The sequence below is a fragment of the Nicotiana tabacum genome, chromosome 4, assembly GCF_000715075.1.
Source record: "Nicotiana tabacum cultivar K326 chromosome 4, ASM71507v2, whole genome shotgun sequence".
Classification (NCBI taxonomy): Eukaryota; Viridiplantae; Streptophyta; class Magnoliopsida; order Solanales; family Solanaceae; genus Nicotiana; species Nicotiana tabacum.
This window is the reverse complement of record NC_134083.1, coordinates 53,086,173-53,105,997: the sequence shown is the minus strand read 5'-3', so window position 1 is coordinate 53,105,997 and position 19,825 is coordinate 53,086,173. Positions and strand designations below refer to the sequence as shown.

The 19,825-nt window shown below is 38.3% G+C and overlaps 1 protein-coding gene across 1 annotated transcript; it reads right to left on the bottom strand.

Annotated features, from left to right (window-relative positions):
* Positions 1–10,710: 10,710 nt before the first annotated feature.
* LOC107791385 (bidirectional sugar transporter SWEET12) lies at positions 10,711–12,995 on the bottom strand. The gene is made up of 6 exons (XM_016613442.2): positions 12,814–12,995; positions 12,173–12,209; positions 11,875–12,085; positions 11,635–11,796; positions 11,414–11,533; positions 10,711–11,291 (listed from the first exon to the last, which is right to left on the bottom strand). Exons 1-6 carry the CDS (start codon positions 12,848–12,850, stop codon positions 10,983–10,985), a joined length of 876 nt encoding a protein of 291 aa, XP_016468928.1. The 5' UTR covers positions 12,851–12,995; the 3' UTR covers positions 10,711–10,982.
* Positions 12,996–19,825: the final 6,830 nt, after the last annotated feature.

Below are 19,825 nucleotides of genomic sequence, written 5' to 3'. Positions count from 1 at the left end.
ATCATCAAAAGAATCTCCAACTACCGAGAAATCATCCATAAAAACTTCAAGGTAGTCCTCCACCATGTCCATGAAGATAGCCATCATACAGCTTTGAAAAGTTGTCGGGGCATTATACAAACCAAATGGCATCCGCTTGAAGGCGAAAGTACTATAGGGACATGTAAAGGTTGTTTTCTCTTGATCCTTCGGAGCAATTAGGATTTGGTTGTAGCCCGAATACCCATCAAGAAAGCAATAAAAAGCACAATCATCCAATCTATCAAGCATTTGGTCTAGGAAGGGAAGTGGAAATTGATCCTTCCTTGTGACTTTGTTGAGCTTGCGATAGTCCATATACACTCTCCAACCGGTCACCGTTCTTATAGGAATCAACTCATTCTTGTTATTGGTGACCACCGTCTTGCCCCCCTTCTTTGGGACACATTGAACTGGAGAATTCCACAAACTATCAGAAATGGGGTACATAACCCCGGCATCCAACTACTTGATAATTTCCTTTTTGACAACTTCTTGTATAGCCTCATTGAGACTTCTTTGATGTTTAATAAATGGTTTGGCGCCTTCCTCCAAGTTTATCCTATGCATGCAAAATGAGGGGCTTATTTCCCGAATATCCGCCAATGTCCACCAATAGCCTTCTTCCTCTTATGTAGTAATGCCAATGTAGAATCTACCTGCACGTTAGTAAAACAAGAGGAAAGAAAAACCGGTAAAGTAGAACAACGGCCAAAAAATTCATACCGAAGATGTGGAGGCAACAACTTCAACTCAAAGGTAGGAGGCTCTTCAATGGAAAGATTTGTAGGAGTAGTTTTCCTATTTTCAAGATCCAAGGATAGTTTCTAGGGTGCATAATTGTACGAGCACATTTCTTGCAAAGAGTTCACACATTCCATGAAGCCATTCATCTCATCATCATCAAAGTTGAGCAAGACGGCCTCACCAACATTGATTGTGGAACTTGTATCATCAATAATAACATCGGTCACCAAGTCCACAAAAGAGCACACCTCATTGCTATTTGGTTGCCGCATGGATTTACACACATGGAAAACCACTTTTTCATCACCCACCCGGAAGATGAGTTCTCCGGCTTCAACATTACAAAGATACTTCCCCGTAACAAGGAAGGTCTTCCAATAATAATCGGCACCTCATACCATCTTCACGATCTAGAATGACAAAATTCGCCGGAAGAATGAATTTATCAACACGAACCAAGACATCTTCAATCACTCCCAAAAGTCTCTTCATAGTCTGATCAGCCATTTGCAATCTTGTAGAGGTGGGTCTCGGTTGCCCAATCCCTAAAGTTTTGAAAACCAAATAGGGCATCAAATTGATACTTGCCCCAAGATCACAAAGAGCTTTAGCAAACTCAGCACTTCCAATTGTACAAGGAATTGTGAAAGCACCGGGATTTTCCAACATAGGAGCCATTGAATGCACAATTGCACTCACTTGATGAGTGACTTTGATAATTTCAAAATTCATTGACCATTTATTTGCATAACCGGGCATTTGTTCCAAAGCTTCAACTAATGGCACATTGATTGACAGACTCTTCATCATTTGAATGAACTTTTTGAATTGATTCTCGCTATTTTGTTTGGCATGTCTTTGAGGATATAGAGGTGGAGGCTTAGGCAATGGTTCCTTAGACTTTTGCACTACCGGCTCCGATATATTAATGATGTGATCCCTAAACGGGTTCATCTCCTCTTGAGTCTATTCCACATTATCATTGATATCAATCTAAACTTTATCATTTGCTTGCACCACATTGTTCGGGACCTCTTCTTATTGTTCCAATTACTCGTCATCCACGAGTTGCTTTTGACTTGAGGTGGATGCATTTCCACTTCTTCCACTTCTTAAAGTAACGGCCATGTCATGCCCCGTGTTGTTCCCACCCTTTGGTTTTACCACCGTGTCACTTGGTAGTGCCCTCTTAAGACGATAATTTAGAGCTTGAGAGATTTTCCCTATTTGAACTTCTAAGTTGCGGATCGATGTGTTGTGTGAGGCAAGTTGGGCATGCGATCTGGCATTCTTTTCCATCATTTGCTTGAACATGTTCTCAATATGCCCCATCTCATTGTTTGAAGAACTTGGGCCATGGGAAGGATAAGGAGGTGGATTGCTCGGTTGTTGATACATCGGAGGCCTTTGAAAACCCGACCCCCGATTGCCTTGAGTATTACTCCATTCGCCTTGATTGTTACCCCCCCCCCCCAATGTTGTTGATTATTGTTCTTTTGCCAATTCCCTTGATTGTTTCCACCACTCCAATTTCCTTGATTGTTGTTGTTATTCCAATTTCCTTGATTGTTTCCGCCACTCCAACTTCCTTGGTTGTGAGAATTCCAATTGTCTTGATTATTTTGAGGTCACCATTGGTGTTGACTTGGGCCTTGGAAATTGTTTCATTTCCATTGACGTGCATCTCCTCTTCTTAGTCATTGTAAGAAACATCTTGATCAAAACCACTATCCTCTTGCACAAAAATGTCTGCTAAATGTTGCACTTGTGGACCCTTGGTTCTCCTTTTGTTCACCATCATGTTCACTCCCTCCATGGCATTGACTTGCTTAGGATTTTGCACTTGTTGTAGTTGAGCCTTTGCTAATTGATTCAAGGTGGTAGTCAATTCGGCTATGGCTTGCCCATGGTCATGCAACTCTTTGTGAAGGTGGATCACATTGGGATCACCTTGTGGAACATTAGCCCAGGATTCCCATGCCGATGATGTTTCCGACATTTTATCTAAAACCTCGCATGCCTACGCATAAGGCGTAGTCATGAAGTTCCCACCGACAAGTTGATTCACTACATATTGGTTGGTTGTGTTGATTCCCCGATAGAAAGCTTGTTGAATCACGTTCTCCGTCATTTAGTTGTTGGGACATTCCTCAACCATTTTTCTATAGCCTTCCCATATCTCGTGTAGTAGTTCATTTGGCTCTTGCTTGAGCGCCAAAATTTCATCCCGAAGTGTAGCCATCCGCCAACTCATCCCAAGTGTGAATGGAATGGTTCGACAAACATTCCAACCAATCTAAAGCTTTCCCCCATAAAGAGAAGGGAAAAGCATTATACTCAATGCATCCTCAGAGACATTTGTTTATTTGCTCCCCCAACAAGTGTCTACAAACCCCTTCAAATGTTTGTATGCATTTAGACTTGGAGCACCGGTGAAGAAACCTCGTTGCTCTAGCAAAGTGAGCATCACGTTGGTGATTTGAAAGTTTCCCGCCCTAATACAGGGAGGGACTATAGCACTTGGATATCCTTCATTGGGTAACAACCGGTGTGGAGCCACTCGTGGTGGAGGTGCGGGTGAAACGGGTACATTGTAATGACACACTCGGCCTCTTCTATTGGCTTGAGGTTCGAGAGGAACCTCATCCACTTGGTCATCCTCAACGTCCACATCCCCTAAAGAAATATTTTCGAGATCATTGTTTGTCATGGTTATACCTACGATTTCTCAAACAAGTTAGTAACATGGAAGGAAAAGAAGAGACTCCAAAAACACACCCAAATATATAGCTAACACCATTTTTAACTCCCCGGCAACGATGCCAAAAATTGATCGCGTCCAAAGCATACCTCAACGGAGGTATGAAACGGTCGTTTGCAATAATGGAAACCCAACTAAGAGTCGGGGTCGAATCCACATGCAGCTAAGATGGGAGTTAGGAGTATATATTTCAATGTGCGTGATTGAATTATCTAGATTGCACTTCCACAAAAAGATTGATTTTCTATTTCTAATTTTACTCTATTAATTAAAAAATAAAGAAAAGATACTAGAGATAATTTTTTTGAGGTTTTTCCAAATTGATAAAATGCCTAGGGTTGTGACAATTACCTTAGTTTTTAACTAATGGGATAAAGACTTTAATGCTTGTTCTATTGACTAAGGTGTATTATAGCTATCAATTCTAAATTACCCACTCAATGCCTCTCGATCAGAGAGTGGTTTTGCCCAATTTGACTTTCTCAAGACCGAATAGTTCCCGCAGATGCCCTCGTGGACTTCTCTCAAAATGTACTCGGTGTCTCTCGGTCCCAGACATATGGCGAGTGGGCCATCGAATGCTCTTCTGAATAGGGTACCGTCTTCTGCAGAGCTCTCGATTCTTTAGGATCCGAGGGAAGTTTTTCGGTCTTCAGGTAATCTATATATTTGTTTCTCCAGTCCTAAGTTAAGCTTGTCGAGTTTATCTCGGCATGGCCTTCCTCCACTACCGATTTCATGAGTTGTACGACTTTCAAAGTTGAATTCATCATCGTCGACCGACGATCGCAAGTTAGCAAGAGCATCGGCCTCGCTGTTTTGATCCTGAGGTACATGTTGTAAAGTCCATTCCCTGAACCGATGTAACATTACCTGTAACTTATCCAGGTATCTTCGCATTCGTTCCTCTTTAACTTCCAACGTTGCATTGACTTGGTTCACCACGAGGAGGTAATCGTACTTAGCTTCGACCACCTCGGCCCCCAGGCTTTTAGCCAGTTCAAGACCTGCAATCATGGCCTCATACTCGGCTTCATTGTTAGTTAATTTTACAATTCTAACAGATTGCCTAACTACATTACCCGTCGATGGATTCAACACGATGCCAAGTACGGACCCCTTTGCATTCGAGGCACCTTCCGTAAAGAGGGTCCATATTCTGGAAGAGGTCCACGAGTTCAACAACAACTCCTTCTCGACCTCAGGAATTAGGGCCGGCGTGAAATTGGCCACGAAGTTCGCCAAATTTTGAGATTTAATGGCGGTTCAGGGTCGATATTAGATATTGTACCGGCTTATTTTCACGGCCCATTTGGCCAATCGTCCCGAGAGCTCGGGCTTATGCATTAAGTTTCTTAATGTGTAAGTAGTCACAACACACATGGTATGACATTGAAAATATGATTTTAGCTTCCTAGAGACGCTTAGCAAAGAGAGTGCCAATTTTTCTAGGTGGGGATACCAAGTTTCAGCCTCGCCTAGGGTTCTGCTAACATAATAGATAGGAAATTGTGTACCTTCCTCTTCCCGGACCAGGACTCCACTTACCGCTACCTCAGATACCGCTAAGTACAGGTACAACTGTTCGTCTGCCTTCGGAGTATGAAGCAAAGGTGGGCTCGAAAGGTACCGCTTGAGTTCTTCCAAGGCTTGTTGAAACTCCGGGGTCCATGAGAAGTTATTCTTCTTCTTCAACATTGAGAAGAACCGATGGCTCTTGTCGGAGGACCTCGAGATGAATCGACCCAAAGTGGCTATGCGCCCAGTTAACCTTTGAACGAACTTGACATTATGCATAATGGTGATATCCTCGATGGCCTTGATTTTATCGGGATTAATCTCGATTCCCCGGTTGGACACCAGGGATCCGAGGAATTTTTCGTACCCGACTCCGAATGCGCATTTCTCCGGATTCAGCTTCATATTGTATTTCTTCAATATATCGAAGGTTTCCTGCAAGTGTTTCAAATGGTCCTCTGCTCGCAGGGAGTTAACCAACATATCTTCAACGTAAACCTCCATTAACGTTCCTATTTGCTCTTCGAACATCCGATTTACTAGGCGCTGGTAAGTGGAACCAGAGTTTTTTAGTCCGAATAGCATTATGTTATAGCAGTAGGTACCATATTTAGTGATGAATGATATTCTTTCCTGGTCATCCGAGTCCATCCAAATTTGGCTGTTCCAGGAGTAGGCGTCGAAAAAACTAAGGGTCTTGTGGCTGGCCGTGGCATCGATCATACGATCGATGTTTGGCAGAGGGAAAGTGTCCTTGGGGCATGCCTTGTTTAAGTATTTATATTCTACACACATTCTTAATTTATTCCCCTTTTTAGGGACTACTACGTTAGCTAACCAATCCGGATACTTAACCTCCCGAATGGACCCTATTTTAAGGAGTTTAGATACCTCGTCCTTGATGAATGCATGCTTGACTTCGGACTGAGGACTCCTTTTCTGCTTGACCGGATGGAACTTCATATCCAGGCTTAGCTTGTAAGTAGTTATCTCCGGCGGAATCCCTGTCATATCGAGGTGGGACCAAGCAAAATAATTTATGTTAGCTATAACGAATTAAATGAGTGTTTTCCTGAGCTCGGGACTTAGCCTCGTGCCCAGGTGTACCTTACAATCACGCAAGTGTTCGATCAATATAACTTGCTCCAGTTCCTCGACTGTTGATTTTGTAGCATCGGAATCATCAGGGACTATGAAAGATCTGGGAACTCTGTAGTTGCTTCTCCGGTTCGATCGAGGCAGGTATCAGTAATTGCTATCTTTTTTCGTCTCTGGCCACCAGACCTAGACCCTTCGATGTCGAAAGTGCGGATACAGGGATCATATCGTTGACCGCAAATATCTCATTTGCTATTGGTTATTCTCCGTAAACTGTTTTAATCCCTCCTGGCGTCGGGAATTTCATTTGTCCTCATGTTGTGAATCTATTGTCTCCCGAACAGAGCATTGTACCTCATGTCTCCTTCGATCACGCAGAACTTTGTTTCCTGAATGGTTCCAGCGGTGTTCACCGGTAATGTTATCTCCCCTTTAGTGGTCTCACATGCCATGTTGAATCCATTTAGAACCCTGACTGCAAGTACGATTTGGTCTTGTAGACCTAGTTATTCCACGACCCTCGATTTAATGATATTAGTCAAGCTACCTGGAAAAATTAACACACACTTAACTCGAGATTTATTTATGAGTACAGATATTACCAATGCATTATTGTGGGCTTGTACGATGCCTTCAGTGTCCTCGTCGTTCAAAGACAAGGTTCCTTCTGGTACGTAATCTCAAGTGCATTTTTTCCTCGTGATGGACACTTTGGTGCGCTTTAACATTGGTCGATGATCATGTTAATGACGTGCTGAGGATCCTCCTGCTCGATCTGCTTACTATAATCTCTATTCCTGAAAATCGTTTTTGGCTCGATCGCTTAGGAACTCCCGGAGATGTGCGCCGTTGAATAACTGGGCTACTTCCTCTCTCAATTGTCGGCAATCCTCTGTTATGTGGCCGTTAGTGCCATGATATTTACATATTAAGTTAGGATCCCTTTGGGCTGGATCGAACTGTATAGGTTGAGGCCACTTGGTATCTTTGATGCGTCCGATGGTAGACACGATAGCAGCAGCATCGACGTTGAAGTTATACTCCGATAACCTCGACGCTTCCTTAGGCCCGATGGGCCTGTCGAAACTGTTTTTGCTCATGAGTCCCCAGTTATTTTGACCTCGATTACTTCTCCTTTCACTTCTCACAGGGTTTCATCCAGACTTGTTACCCCTACGATCATCGTTGTACGATTTATACTGATCTCTACTTGACCTTGGCTCGTGATCAATGTCTCTTTTAGATCTGTCACTTACTCGGATCAAATAAACAGACCCGGAAGTGGCCTCAAGCAAATTATCTTCGACCTTAATTCTTTATTGGTACCGGTTAGGCATATCGGCCTAAGTTACAGCTGGATATTCTACCAGATTTTGCTTTAACTGCTGCGAAGCCAATAAGCTTCGACTATTAAGTCCTTGTGTGAAGGCTTGAACGGCCCAATCATCTGCCACCGGCAGCAGGTCCATCTGTTCTATTTGAAACCTTGATACGAGCTCCCTAAGCATCTCGTTATCTCTTCGCTTAGCCTTGAAAAGGTCTGACTTCTTGGTCTTGACCTTGATGGCTCCGACGTGCACTTTTACAAAAGCATCTACAAGCATAGCAAATGAGTCAATAGAATTGGGGGGGGGGGGGGGTTGTAATACCATATCATAGCTCCTTTTGACAAGGTCTCTCCGAACTTTTTCAGTAGGACAGATTCGATCTCATCATCTTCCAAGTCGTTCCCCTTGATGGTGCGTGTGTACGAGGTCACATGTTCATTTGGATGAGTTGTTCCGTTGTACTTAGAAATTTCAGGCATGCGAACTTCTTCGGGGATCGGCTTCGGAGCTGCACTTGAAAGAAAAGGTTTTTAAACAAACCTTTTGGAGTCTAGGCCTTTCAATATCGGTGGTAATTCGGGGATTTGGTCAACTCTGGAGTTGTAGGTCTCCACCTTCTTGTCGTTGGCTTCGATCTTCTTTTCTCCCGTTTTTACCCGTTTTGTCAATTCCTCAAGCATCTTTATTATCTCCGAGTTGGTCCCAGGTTTAGCTTCACTTGGCCTATATGTGGCTGGTTCATTTCTGCGAGGGTTTTTCGGGGACGGTTCAGGCTCAACTCTACTGGGAGCGCGATTTTGGTTCTGCAGTTGGGCTATCGCTGCCTGCTGAGCCTGTAGCATTTCGAAGATCACTCATAAATTGATCTCATCTCCTTCACCGTCACGAGTATTTTGGGCTACCGATCGGACTCGCCCGCAGATTTTGTTCTCAAGATCGGTAGGCAAATTCGTGTTAATGGCCATATGTGAGTTGGCGTCGATCGGGTCCTCGGCCGGAATTCTGTTGGGACCGGCAGGGGGCACCTCGTTATCGGGCACTGTATTATTGGTCTCGCCAAGGTGGCCAAACTCAGCATCCGTGTTTAGAGGGCAGATTGGGAGTTCGACATTTTAAACTTTGACCTGAAATCAAAGACACTTCAAAGAACAAATGCGAAGTAGGGTGTGTTATGAAAATTTGTATCAAATTGTCACTATTATCCTTATCCCCACGGTGGGCGCCAAACTGTTTACCCTCAAAATTGGATAACAATTAAATTTGTGAGTGGTTTTAAGGATATGCGGATTAATTCGATACAAAACGGTAAATTGAGTTAGAATAGACAAGTAAAGATACAGTAAATTCAAACCATGCGGGGAGGATGATTCCAGCCTTAGTGACTTTTTCACCCTCGATCCGGGCTCACTGTGAATAATCTTGATGAACGAGAGAAAGAGCTTGCAATAGCAGTGAAAATAGTGGTATATTACTTTGGAATGTGTGTTACAATGTGCCTAATGAATTATCAGCCCCCCCCCCTTTATATAGTAGGGGAATCCTACTCTAAGTACAACTCTATAAAAAGTAAAAAATCTTCTATTTAACTGATTGCCGGTTCTTCATCGATACGTGCTGAGAACCACTCCGTGATATTCGGCTGGTCGCGGATATTACGGCCTTTTGTTGGTCGTGCTTGATTGCCCGACAATATCCTCCGAAGTATTACAGGATTTGGATCGATCTCGAATCATGACCCCGATATTCGCAAAGGCAAACAATGTGCCCCCGACTCGATGAGACCTTTGCTTCGATTCCGATCCTTTGCAATCATATCTCGCGCTCGTTTTACCCTATTGGAGGCCGGAGCGTATCATGAGCTCGGTTTTTACCCGTATATACGGATATAGTCAGGCTCTAATACGGATACCGGACACCAAGTGAGAAACCAAAAAAAAAAAAAAAAAGTAAAAAAGCAATCAAAAGCCGATCCCTAAAAAGAAGGGGTCCAGAATGAAATACAGTAGTCTTTTTTAAGTTTAGATGTAACTCTTTTACTATTTTGCGGATTCCATCTGAAAATCTTGGAAAAGGAAGGTATAATTGGTAAGGTCTTCTACATGGATAAACTTAAAAATATGTAACCGATCAAACTTAAATTTGGGTGTACCGGCTAGAAGAATTAAGCTAAAAAGTTAATTAAGTAGCAAGAAATTATCTTGAAAAATCGCGTAGTGCTCCCACCTTACTGATATATATTACTAATATTCATACGTAATTTAATTACATATGAGAAGAAAAGTGTGACTAGAATGTAGAATTAAGATGCATTTACAGAATTACATGAAGAAATAAATACACGGCACTATCTCCGAGGAAAATTTCTTTGATTAGGCCTTAATATACTCCTTTTTGCAGTTGAGGTTTTGTCCGACAAGGTAGGGTAGGGGGAAATATTATCTTTGATTGTTTTAACAAACTATGCACACCGATAATTTTCATTTTGGCCAGCAGAAATTAAATAACAAGCAGTGAGAACAAGTTACACCAGCTCTTTGTATAATTTCATGGTGGCTAACAGAATAAGTTGATTGAAATTCCAATTGCGCTTTCAAAAGGAAAAATCTTACAAATCAATTAATAAACTATCTGGTCTTAGGTTCCAATTGTGGCATAGTGGTCAATAAAGTGGGGATCATGAAGTCTTAGGTTCAAATTTCATGTCTGAACACCACCAGTGGCGGAGCCAGAATTTTCATCAAGAGGTGTCAAAATAAATAATTAGCTACATCGAAAGTCAAGGGAAGTCAACGTATAGTAAATATACATAAAATATAAAAATTATCTAGTAATATAGTGTAATATTTCGGCGAAGGTGTGTCGCTAGACACCAATGTGGCTCGCCACTGAACACCACAGTTATAAAAAGAAACTGTTTACGTCACGAGCCAACTTTTTCATGCGACTTTAAATATGCATTATTTCTGCCCATGAACAAATCTCGCAAAAGTTTTGTTATTTTCATAAAATTAGTGTACAGTGAAACTAAGACAAAATGAAACGCGAGAAGTAATTCACTTTAGGTGTCTTGCTATCCCACATTTCAGGACTGCATGCTTGCACAAATGTGATGACACGAGCTGATCAATTTTGTAAAATTTTCTGAAAATAAGATATGTGTGATTTAAAATAAAATATTCTTGCTGTTTACTGATAGTACGGCATAAAAACGATACCCTAAATAGAACGTTAACGCAATGATTGGATAAAAGTTCACTTTTATTGCTATTAGTTACAGAATATAATCTAGCCAACACAACCAGCAGCCTCTCTCTATATAAGTATCAAGACAACCATTTCATCTTTCTGCGTACACAAGAGAAAGCTTACACGAAACATGAGTAAAAATTAACTTGTGTACTAACACATAGGATATTAGGAAAAAGAAGAGGAATAACAAGAATTGGTGCGAATCTATACTAAAATCACTGCCAATTCCAGAAGTGAAGTTCTACTAAGAGTAGTAGTATATTTTAGGCTTTCACAGTTTGCAGCTTGGGTATGTTTTCTACTTTAGCTGCGCATGTATTATCATGCGGACACGATGCTACGTGTACTTTATCTGCGCAAACCAGTAAACCAAGCTTCACAATATCAATAATCTGTTCCTGTGTTAGTTCTGGAATCTTCTTCTTATTCATGTTCTCATCCACCACAATCACTGCTGGCTTTTGTATCTCTGGAAGTTTCGGCTCTTTTAGGTTTGCCTTCTCCTTTTTGCTGTATATTACGTAGAGCACTATTTGGACAATACCAAAGATGAATCCCAATACGTTTGGTGCCTATAAAATATAGCAAGAAGGAAACTACATAATTAAGATCCAAGATATTTTTCGTACGTAAACATTGCGTAAATACATGAAAGTAGAAAAGTGGTATATATGAGCTTGAAAATAGAACTTACAGCAATGTTAATGTCTTTTAGTAAAAGACCATAGAAGAACCACATCACTGCACTTAACGTGAGAAACACTGATAGGAGCAGTGGCATGTATTCCACACTCTTTGTTTTTATAACTTTTCTCTGCATAAAATGAGAAAAATCATCAGCATTATATTCTTCATGCATGGGAAAAAAATAGAGAAGACGACCACGTTTTGAAATATTTGTACGTAAAACCTCACCACAATGCCTAAGGGTGCTACAAACACACACAAGGAAAACACAAGGCAAATCCATCCAACCACTTGCCCTCGAACTGCTCCTTTGAATAGAAATTGGGTAACCAGAACAATAGCACCAAAGCCACCCACCACTGATAATAGGAGCATCTTCACAGTTTGGACCTGCATCAAATAAATTGTGAGGATTAACGTTATATAAGAACTCCTTAAAGGAGAAAAAATTTGTACTTGATTCCCTACCCTGGCTTTCTTTGGTGCGTAGAACAGATAGAAACCAACGTAGATAGTTTCAATGAAGACCCCAAAGGAGTTAATAGTGATGAGGAGTGTAGTGTTGGTCTTGAGAAATGCATAGTATATCCAAAGCATGGAACTGAAGAGAGCAACCACATAAGGAATCGATTGATAGCCTTCTGTTGATTTCTTCTTGTAGATTCTATAGAACGTGGGCCTGCAAATGTGAAAATATGAGTGTTAGTCAGATAAAAAAACCAAGAAAACTGAACATTTTCAAAACTATAAGCAAATGGAAACTCACAGTGGAGAAAGGAACACAATGAACGAGACAATGTTACCTGCAAGTTGAAAAAGAAAAAAAATGAACGATGAGTTTAAGACATGCAAGACTTTGAACATATTTTAGGAAAAAATTAAAGTGATTTTGCTCGAAAGGCGCATACCAATTATCAAACAAATTCTGCGTAAATTACTGAGAATATGCTTAAACACATCCACTACTTGTTATTGTGCTCATACTTACGCAGATGAGCTAATTAGGCTGCAACCCACTCTTGTCTACTTAAGAAAGAATGAAACTATTACTATTATTAATATTTAGGGAGTCAAACAAGATTTTTCTATCATGTTTTTTGCAAATAGCTTTTAAATATTTTGAATGTGATTTATAGTACTTTTATGTAATTCTAAATATGTAAATTTTATTTCAAAAAACTTTAAAAATCTATGTCCAAATTCGCATAAAATATAAGTTAATTTGAGTATCATACTTAGAAAAGGTTCGTACAAGCTGAAATTGAGGGAGTAGTATGTATGTTAAAAGATCTCTTTTTTTTTTTTGAAAAAGAGAGAGAAGGAAGGAGAGGCTTTTGATATTTAAGAATTCAACTAGGAATATCTAACAATTCAAGAAGCAAGAAGGAGAAAAGAGGCTTTATTTACCAAGAACACCAAAAGCAAAAGCCCAGTGACCAGACATCTCTTTTTAATTTAAGTATGTTTCTAGCCAAGAATTGAATATTTCTAGCACTCAAGTCTCTCACCCAAAATGCTAGAGTTGCAAAAAACTAGCAAGTTTTAATTTGTACTTGGCTGTGAAATGAGGATTAATGCTAGGTTGACATATTTATACAAGCAAGGGGTGGGAATTAGATAGAAAAGCACTCAGAGGTGTGAGGGTGCAATAATGGCAATATCATCAAAATTCAAGGGTCCCAGAACACTTCTTTATTATGTCATCCCCTAATCCTTAGCAGCACTAAGACCTACAACTCATCATGCTTTTATTTTTTTTTTAAAGGTGTTTGATTCTCTTTTATTTTCTGTACGAAATGAACCCAAATCAGCGAACAAAAATCAGTCCAGAAATGACGGAGGGGCCAATTAAAGCTTTGGATTTACATCAATAATAGAGTTAGGGAAATGCAGCCTTGTGCAGCTATTGAGAAGATTAATTTGCTGCAATGACTGACGAATTTAGGATATTTTTAAAAAATATAATCTCACCATTATGGTGGGGGTTTAGGCCAACGATCCGAACCAGTATGGTACGATAATAACATACCTCGTGTAATATCATAAAGTGGTCTGAGTAGGGTAGTGTATACACAAACCTTATATTTACCTTGTACAGGTAGAGAAGTTATTTCTGATAGACCATTGGCTCAAGGTAAGCATAAATACAGTAATTTAGAAAAGAAAAATGCAATAGTAAAAAAGTCAAGGAAAAAGAAGCATTAACAATAGCAAACTAATAGTAGAACCGAAGCAGGGCAGCGGAAGCACGCATAAATAACATACATGTAATCTAGACAATGATTTAATTACAAAGATTAGAAACACTAACCTTTCGAAAAAATTTCACAACTTGTTCACATGGCAAGAATCCAGGATTACAGTTTCAGCTATGCTCCTAGTAAGCCTTAGACAGAAATACTTGTGTGGTCAAATATTACTACTCTGCAAAGTGAGTTATTAGGTGAAACTAGTCTTCTATTTGTAGCACACGAAATTAAGCCAAAACAACCCCAAACACGTGTAGGATTATGCTAGGGTAGTAGAATCCTTATCCAACTCAAATAGAGAACTTTTCTCCCAAGTAACTTCTTTCTCAAGTCTGCTAAGGTTTTTATAGGTATAGCACTGACCACATAAATAATAAGAGGCTACCAATTATAATATTAATTCGAAAATTTGGAGTGAATTAAATCCTACTATAATTAATCACAGTTTATTGCACTAAAAAACTGCAATTGAACTCCTCAATATGAATTTTAAAAATTCACCAATACTTATTTTAACTCCCCGTATTAAGATTAAAAATACTATTAAATTAAACTAAATCACTTACAATTTAATTTAATCAACTAATTAAATCCTTTATACTTCCGCTTAAACTATTTCATGTAACGGATACAAAATTCATCGGCCGATTTTCATGAAAGCTTACATAAAGGGGTATTATCAAACTCAAGGTTGAGTCATGGATTCTATCAACTAATTATTATTTCACAAATGTCATTCCTTATTCTCCAATCTATTAGGCATACACTAACTCAAAATAGAGTTGTACCCTTGATAAATTAAAACAATAAAAAAAAATCACATTGATCATAATAACATAAATCAAGATTAGGAGTATAAGCTCATTTTATGAATCAAAAATAAAATACTTTATATATTCAGTACAAAATATTTTTTCTCTACTTGGTTCATGCAATATACACTAAGTATACTAGTACAAGAAATTGAAGTAAAACCACTCTCATAATCAAGATAAATTATACTTTAATCTTGTGCTACAATTATCAAGATATTTTGCCGAACAATATCTTCGATTGTAAACATAATTTATAAGAGAACCCACAATTAAATCTTTTGTGCATGAGCTAAGACTCCATATACTAAATTGTCTACTACACAATTAAAGGACACACATGTAACAAATGATCTATTTAAAATAATACTTCAATGAATTGGATAAATTAAATAAATAATTATTCCATAAAGAATATTTAAAATAATACTTTGATGAATTGGATAAATCAAATGAACAATTATTTCATAAAGAATAAAATATATTACTATATATAGCTAAACCAAATGGTTAATAGTATATTCCAATAAAAGTAACATCAAGTAGTAATTAATAGACAATCTAAGAATAAAAAAGTACGAGAATAATACTAAAATTACAGGCATGGACCCGGAAGGAAAAACGTTAGACTACCTACTAACCTTCTACTCTAATTTTCGACATCCACACCCTCCTATCAATAGTCATGTCCTCGGTAAGCTAAAGATGTACCATATCCTGTCTAATCATCCTTCCCCAATACTTTTTCTGTTTATCTCTACCTCTTCTTGGACCCACCATTGACAACCTGTCTGAACCATCTCAGTCTCTCTTCCCGTATCTTGTCCACCACAGAAATTATCCCAGCTTATCCCGAATATCTTCATTTCTGAACTATCTCATACTGTGCCCACTATTTCTGACCCCGTATGTTACTAGTAACAAAACAGAGAAGACATGGAGAAGACGGAAATAATGTCTTACCTCTCCATCTACAACTACAAGTAGTAATTAGGCATCCCTAAATTTAAACATGGATCCAATTTGCTGTACTTGCATTTGATCCTAATGTGGGACCAAAATATGAAATTAGGATATGCTAAGCAGCTTAGTAAGCTTATCTAGTCCTAGTAATGTGTCATATATCTGTATGATGTACTATGAAATGAAATGGGTCCAATTTATCTATGTTTGTTAAATTTGTAAATGCTTGTGACATGTTAGACTTTAGCCTAATATGTTTTGCTATGAAGTAGTTGGGCTTCAATTGATGCCAACTCTGTGAAATTTTATTGAACATTTAACCCAAAAATTGGATTATCAGATAGATTAGACATAGACATTAATTATCTCCTCTGAAAACTCTACCACAATAAATGTGGCACATGTTTATTACCTAATTAATAAACCCAACCACAATCAACAAATATGTCGCGCATAGATGAAAAAGAAAATCCCTTTTTTCCCTTTATTTTTATCAAAGAAAGCCCTCTCTTTTTCGCTTGGAGAAAAATAATCACAATTGACAACAACAGTCTAAACTTTAAGGTGACATCAATACTGTTCTCACAAATTTAAGAGCCAATACGTATCTCTTATTGATTATTTATATATTTAATAAATTTTTTAATACACATACAAAGTTTAAATTAAATTAATTGGGTTTGACCTAACCCATATATCGGCTTCTAGCTCCGCTCCTAATTGAGCATCTGAACCCAAGATGTTTTAAGCCGTCTTCTTCTCTTGCTACATATAATTGTGGAACGTGTTATGTTGGGAATAAACCCCCTCACATAAATAATAGTCACGGTACTAAAAGCGAAATAATAACATAGCACCGAGATACGATAATTAAAAAGAATAAAAGAGTGATAACGATACCAAGATTTTTACGTGGAAAACCCTTTTGAATAAGGAAAAAACCACGGCCTTGAGAGGAGCAACTGATATCACTATAGCAAGGAATTTTACACTTTGTAGATCCGAGTAAAATACTCCAAAGACCACTACAACACTCAAAAGAAATAACCCTCTTTTGACATTCCCACCTCACTACGATATCGCTCAGTCTTTATTTTTCTCACAAACTATTTTCTTATACCTTGTCTGTGATGCCTCACTCTTTCTTTCTCTCTTTGTTGGTGTATTTTACAATGAGAGCAAGACACCTATCTATAGTGTTTAGGATTGCTTCATTGATGTCATCAATGATCTCATGAATTTGACAAGAGTCAAATATTCAATGTGAAATCAAAGAAATATTTGCCATAAAATCTTCCTTACTATTCCTTTAGTTGGCTTGACATTTCAAAGCCAAAAAGAAAGATGTCTTCCTTACACATGGGATGGACCCATCAAATCTCCCCCTCCAGTCCCATGCACCTGAAGGAGGTAACTCCATTTTTTCATATAGAGTTCATGCCGACAAGTTCTTTGCATAGCTCGAACTTGTCTCTTGGTACCACCTTGGTCAGCATATCCGAAGGATTCTCACTTGTATGGATCTTCAAGACTTTTAGAGATTCATTCTGTGATGACCCAAAATATCATCTTTAAATTTAATGATTAGTTATGTAATCTAAGCATTATTTACTATTACTCGACTTGAGTGTGCAGTCCGTAAAAAATTTTCGGAAAGTTTTCAGGTGAAAAATGAATTAAAATGTGAATTAGAGCTTTAAAACTCAACTGAGTTGACTTTGGTCAATATTTTTAGCAAACAGACCTGGATCAGTATTCTGACAATTTTTGTAGGTTTGTATCGTGATTTGGGACTTAGGCGTATGCCCGAAATCAAATTCCGAGGTCCCTAGCCCGAGATATGGAATTTTGATGAAAAATTAAAAGTTTAAGTTTAAATAGTGATCGGATATCAAATTATGTGCAAACGATCCCGGAATAGAATTTTGATGATTCCAACAGCTCCGTATGGTAATTTTGGACTTAGGAGCGTGATCGAAATTTTATTTGAAAGTCCGTAGTAAAATTAGGCTTGAAATGCCGAAAGTTGAATTTTTGGAAAGTTTGACCGAGGGGTTGACTTTTTGATATCGAGGTCGATATCCGATTCTGAAAATTTTTATAGCTCAGTTATGTCATTTATGACTTGTGTGCAAAATTTGAAGTCATTCCGAATTGATTTGATGTGTTTCGACACAAGATATAGAATTTGAAAGTTCAAAGTTCATTGATTTTGATTTGAGGTGCGATTCGTCGTTTTGATATTGTTTGATATAGTTTGAAGCCTCGACTAAGTTCGTATGGTATTTTGGGACATGTTGGAATAATTGGTTAAGGTCCCGAGGGTCTCGGGTGGATTTCGGAAGGTAAACGGAATGGATTTCGGACAAAGTGCTGGAAATTTCTGTTTGCAGAAATTTCTGTTGCAGAAATTCCGTGCGTGGAGCCAAGTTTGGAAGCTTATATCTCGCAATGCATAAGGAATTAGAAAATATACAAAACATGAAAGTTGTAGTCGTATGAATATAGGTTCCAGAAGGTTAAACTATGCATTATTTGGATATTGGTACAGAAAGTTATGACGGATTGAATGAAGGCTGGTAGAGCAGTTTCGCCAGAAATTTCGCCAGAAATTCTGATACATGCAGCCGACTTTGGGAGCTTATATCTCGCAATATATAAGGAATCAGAATAATTGCAAAACACAAAAGTTGTAGTCGGTGGATTCTAGTTTCCAGAAAGTTAAACCATTTATCATTTGGACATTCGTACATAAAGTTATGTTCAATTGAAGTAAGACTGGTAGAGTTGTTTCTGGTAGACTTTTAGTGACGAAAAATGGACTTTTAGTGACGGATTGGCAGAAACTTAAGGACCAAAAATGCTCATTTCATTCATTTCGTTTTGGATTTTTGGAGCACGGTTCTTGGGCGATTTTCACGGAAAAACATTGGGGTAAGTGTTCCTTATCCTATATTGATTATATTTCATAATTCCATACTCATTTACATCATGAATCCGTGAATTTATGGAAGAAAAATCAAGATTTTTGCAAAATCTTCCAAAAACGAAAATTTAAGATTTGGAGGTCGAGTTGTTATCGGATTTTGGTAAAATTGATATGGGTGGACTCGTAATTGAATGGGTTGTCGGATTTTATAAGTTTCGCCGGATTCCAAGATGTGGGCCCCACGGGAAAATTTTAAGCTAATTTCGGATTTTAATGAAAATTCAATATTTTCTTATGAAACTGATTACTATAATTTTTGTTGACTGTATCGAATTAATTATGACTAGATACGAGTCGATCGGAGTCGAAAAATCGAGAAAAAAGCATAATACTTGGTTAAATTAGAGCAAGTCGAGGTAAGTGACTTGTCTAACCTTATGTGGGGGAAATTTCCCCTAGGATTGGTATTGATGTGATTATTAAAATGTGTTGAAAGTCGTGTGCACGAGGTGACGAGTGTGTACACGGGTTAAATTGCGAAAGATTATATTTTTAAATTGTGTAGATCACTGTTGCGCATTTATTAAATTATTTTATCTTGTTATATTCTCCATCATTGATGTGAGATATATACTTCAAATTTGTTTGATCTTTTCTTACTAATTATTTTACCTGTTTAGTTGAAACTTGATTTCTTTTATTCTGTGCATTATTTGAAGGTTGATTTTCTTTAAATTAAATATTATTAATATGAAGCATTTGACATTTTTAAACTTGATATTGAAGCAACGTATTAAAGATTTTAAAATATTATTTTCCTAAATTATTTACTCTTGAATATTTTTATACTCATTGTGAGGGAGCCGTGAGATCTTTATTGTGGAAGAATATTATTGATGAATTATTTTGACATGAGCTGTGAGCTCTTTATTGTGGAAAACTATTATTGATGAATTATTTTGACATGAGCTGTGAGCTCTTTATTGTGAAAAACTATTATTGATGATTTATTTTGGCATGAGCCGTGAGCTCTTTATTGTGGCAAACTATTATTGATGATTTATTTTGGCATGAGCCGTGAGCTCTTTATTGTGGAAAAATATTGTTGTTGAATTATTTTGGCAAGTTAAATTATTTGAGCACTTGAGGTGCAAATTGTGATATTGATACGCATGCGGTGGTATAAGGTCTGGGTGTTGAAACGCATGCGGTGAGATAAGGGTGGCTTGATACGCGTGGCTAGTAGGGGAACTACTAGAAGTCATGCGGTGTGATAAGGGTGGCTAAAACGCGGGATGCTATTTCGGGAAAAATATTTTCTTTAAATAAATTATGAAGGCTCCCGCGGTGATATAAGAAAATGAGATATTGTGAATTTATTTATGATTTGGGACTACGAGGCGGTACCTCGGGAGTGCCCTTGTTGATATTGATTTATGGCCGTAGTTGCCTTTGATTATTATTGT

Excerpts from the sequence above, each read along its gene's own strand:
- LOC107791385 (XM_016613442.2), bottom strand. The coding sequence starts at position 12,850 with ATGTCTGGTCACTGGGCTTTTGCTTTTGGTGTTCTTG. Across the intron at positions 12,086-12,172 it reads ATTGTGTTCCTTTCTCCACT|GCCCACGTTCTATAGAATCT; the intron begins GTGAGTTTCCAT and ends TCACATTTGCAG. Across the intron at positions 11,292-11,413 it reads TAAAAGACATTAACATTGCT|GCACCAAACGTATTGGGATT; the intron begins GTAAGTTCTATT and ends TATATTTTATAG.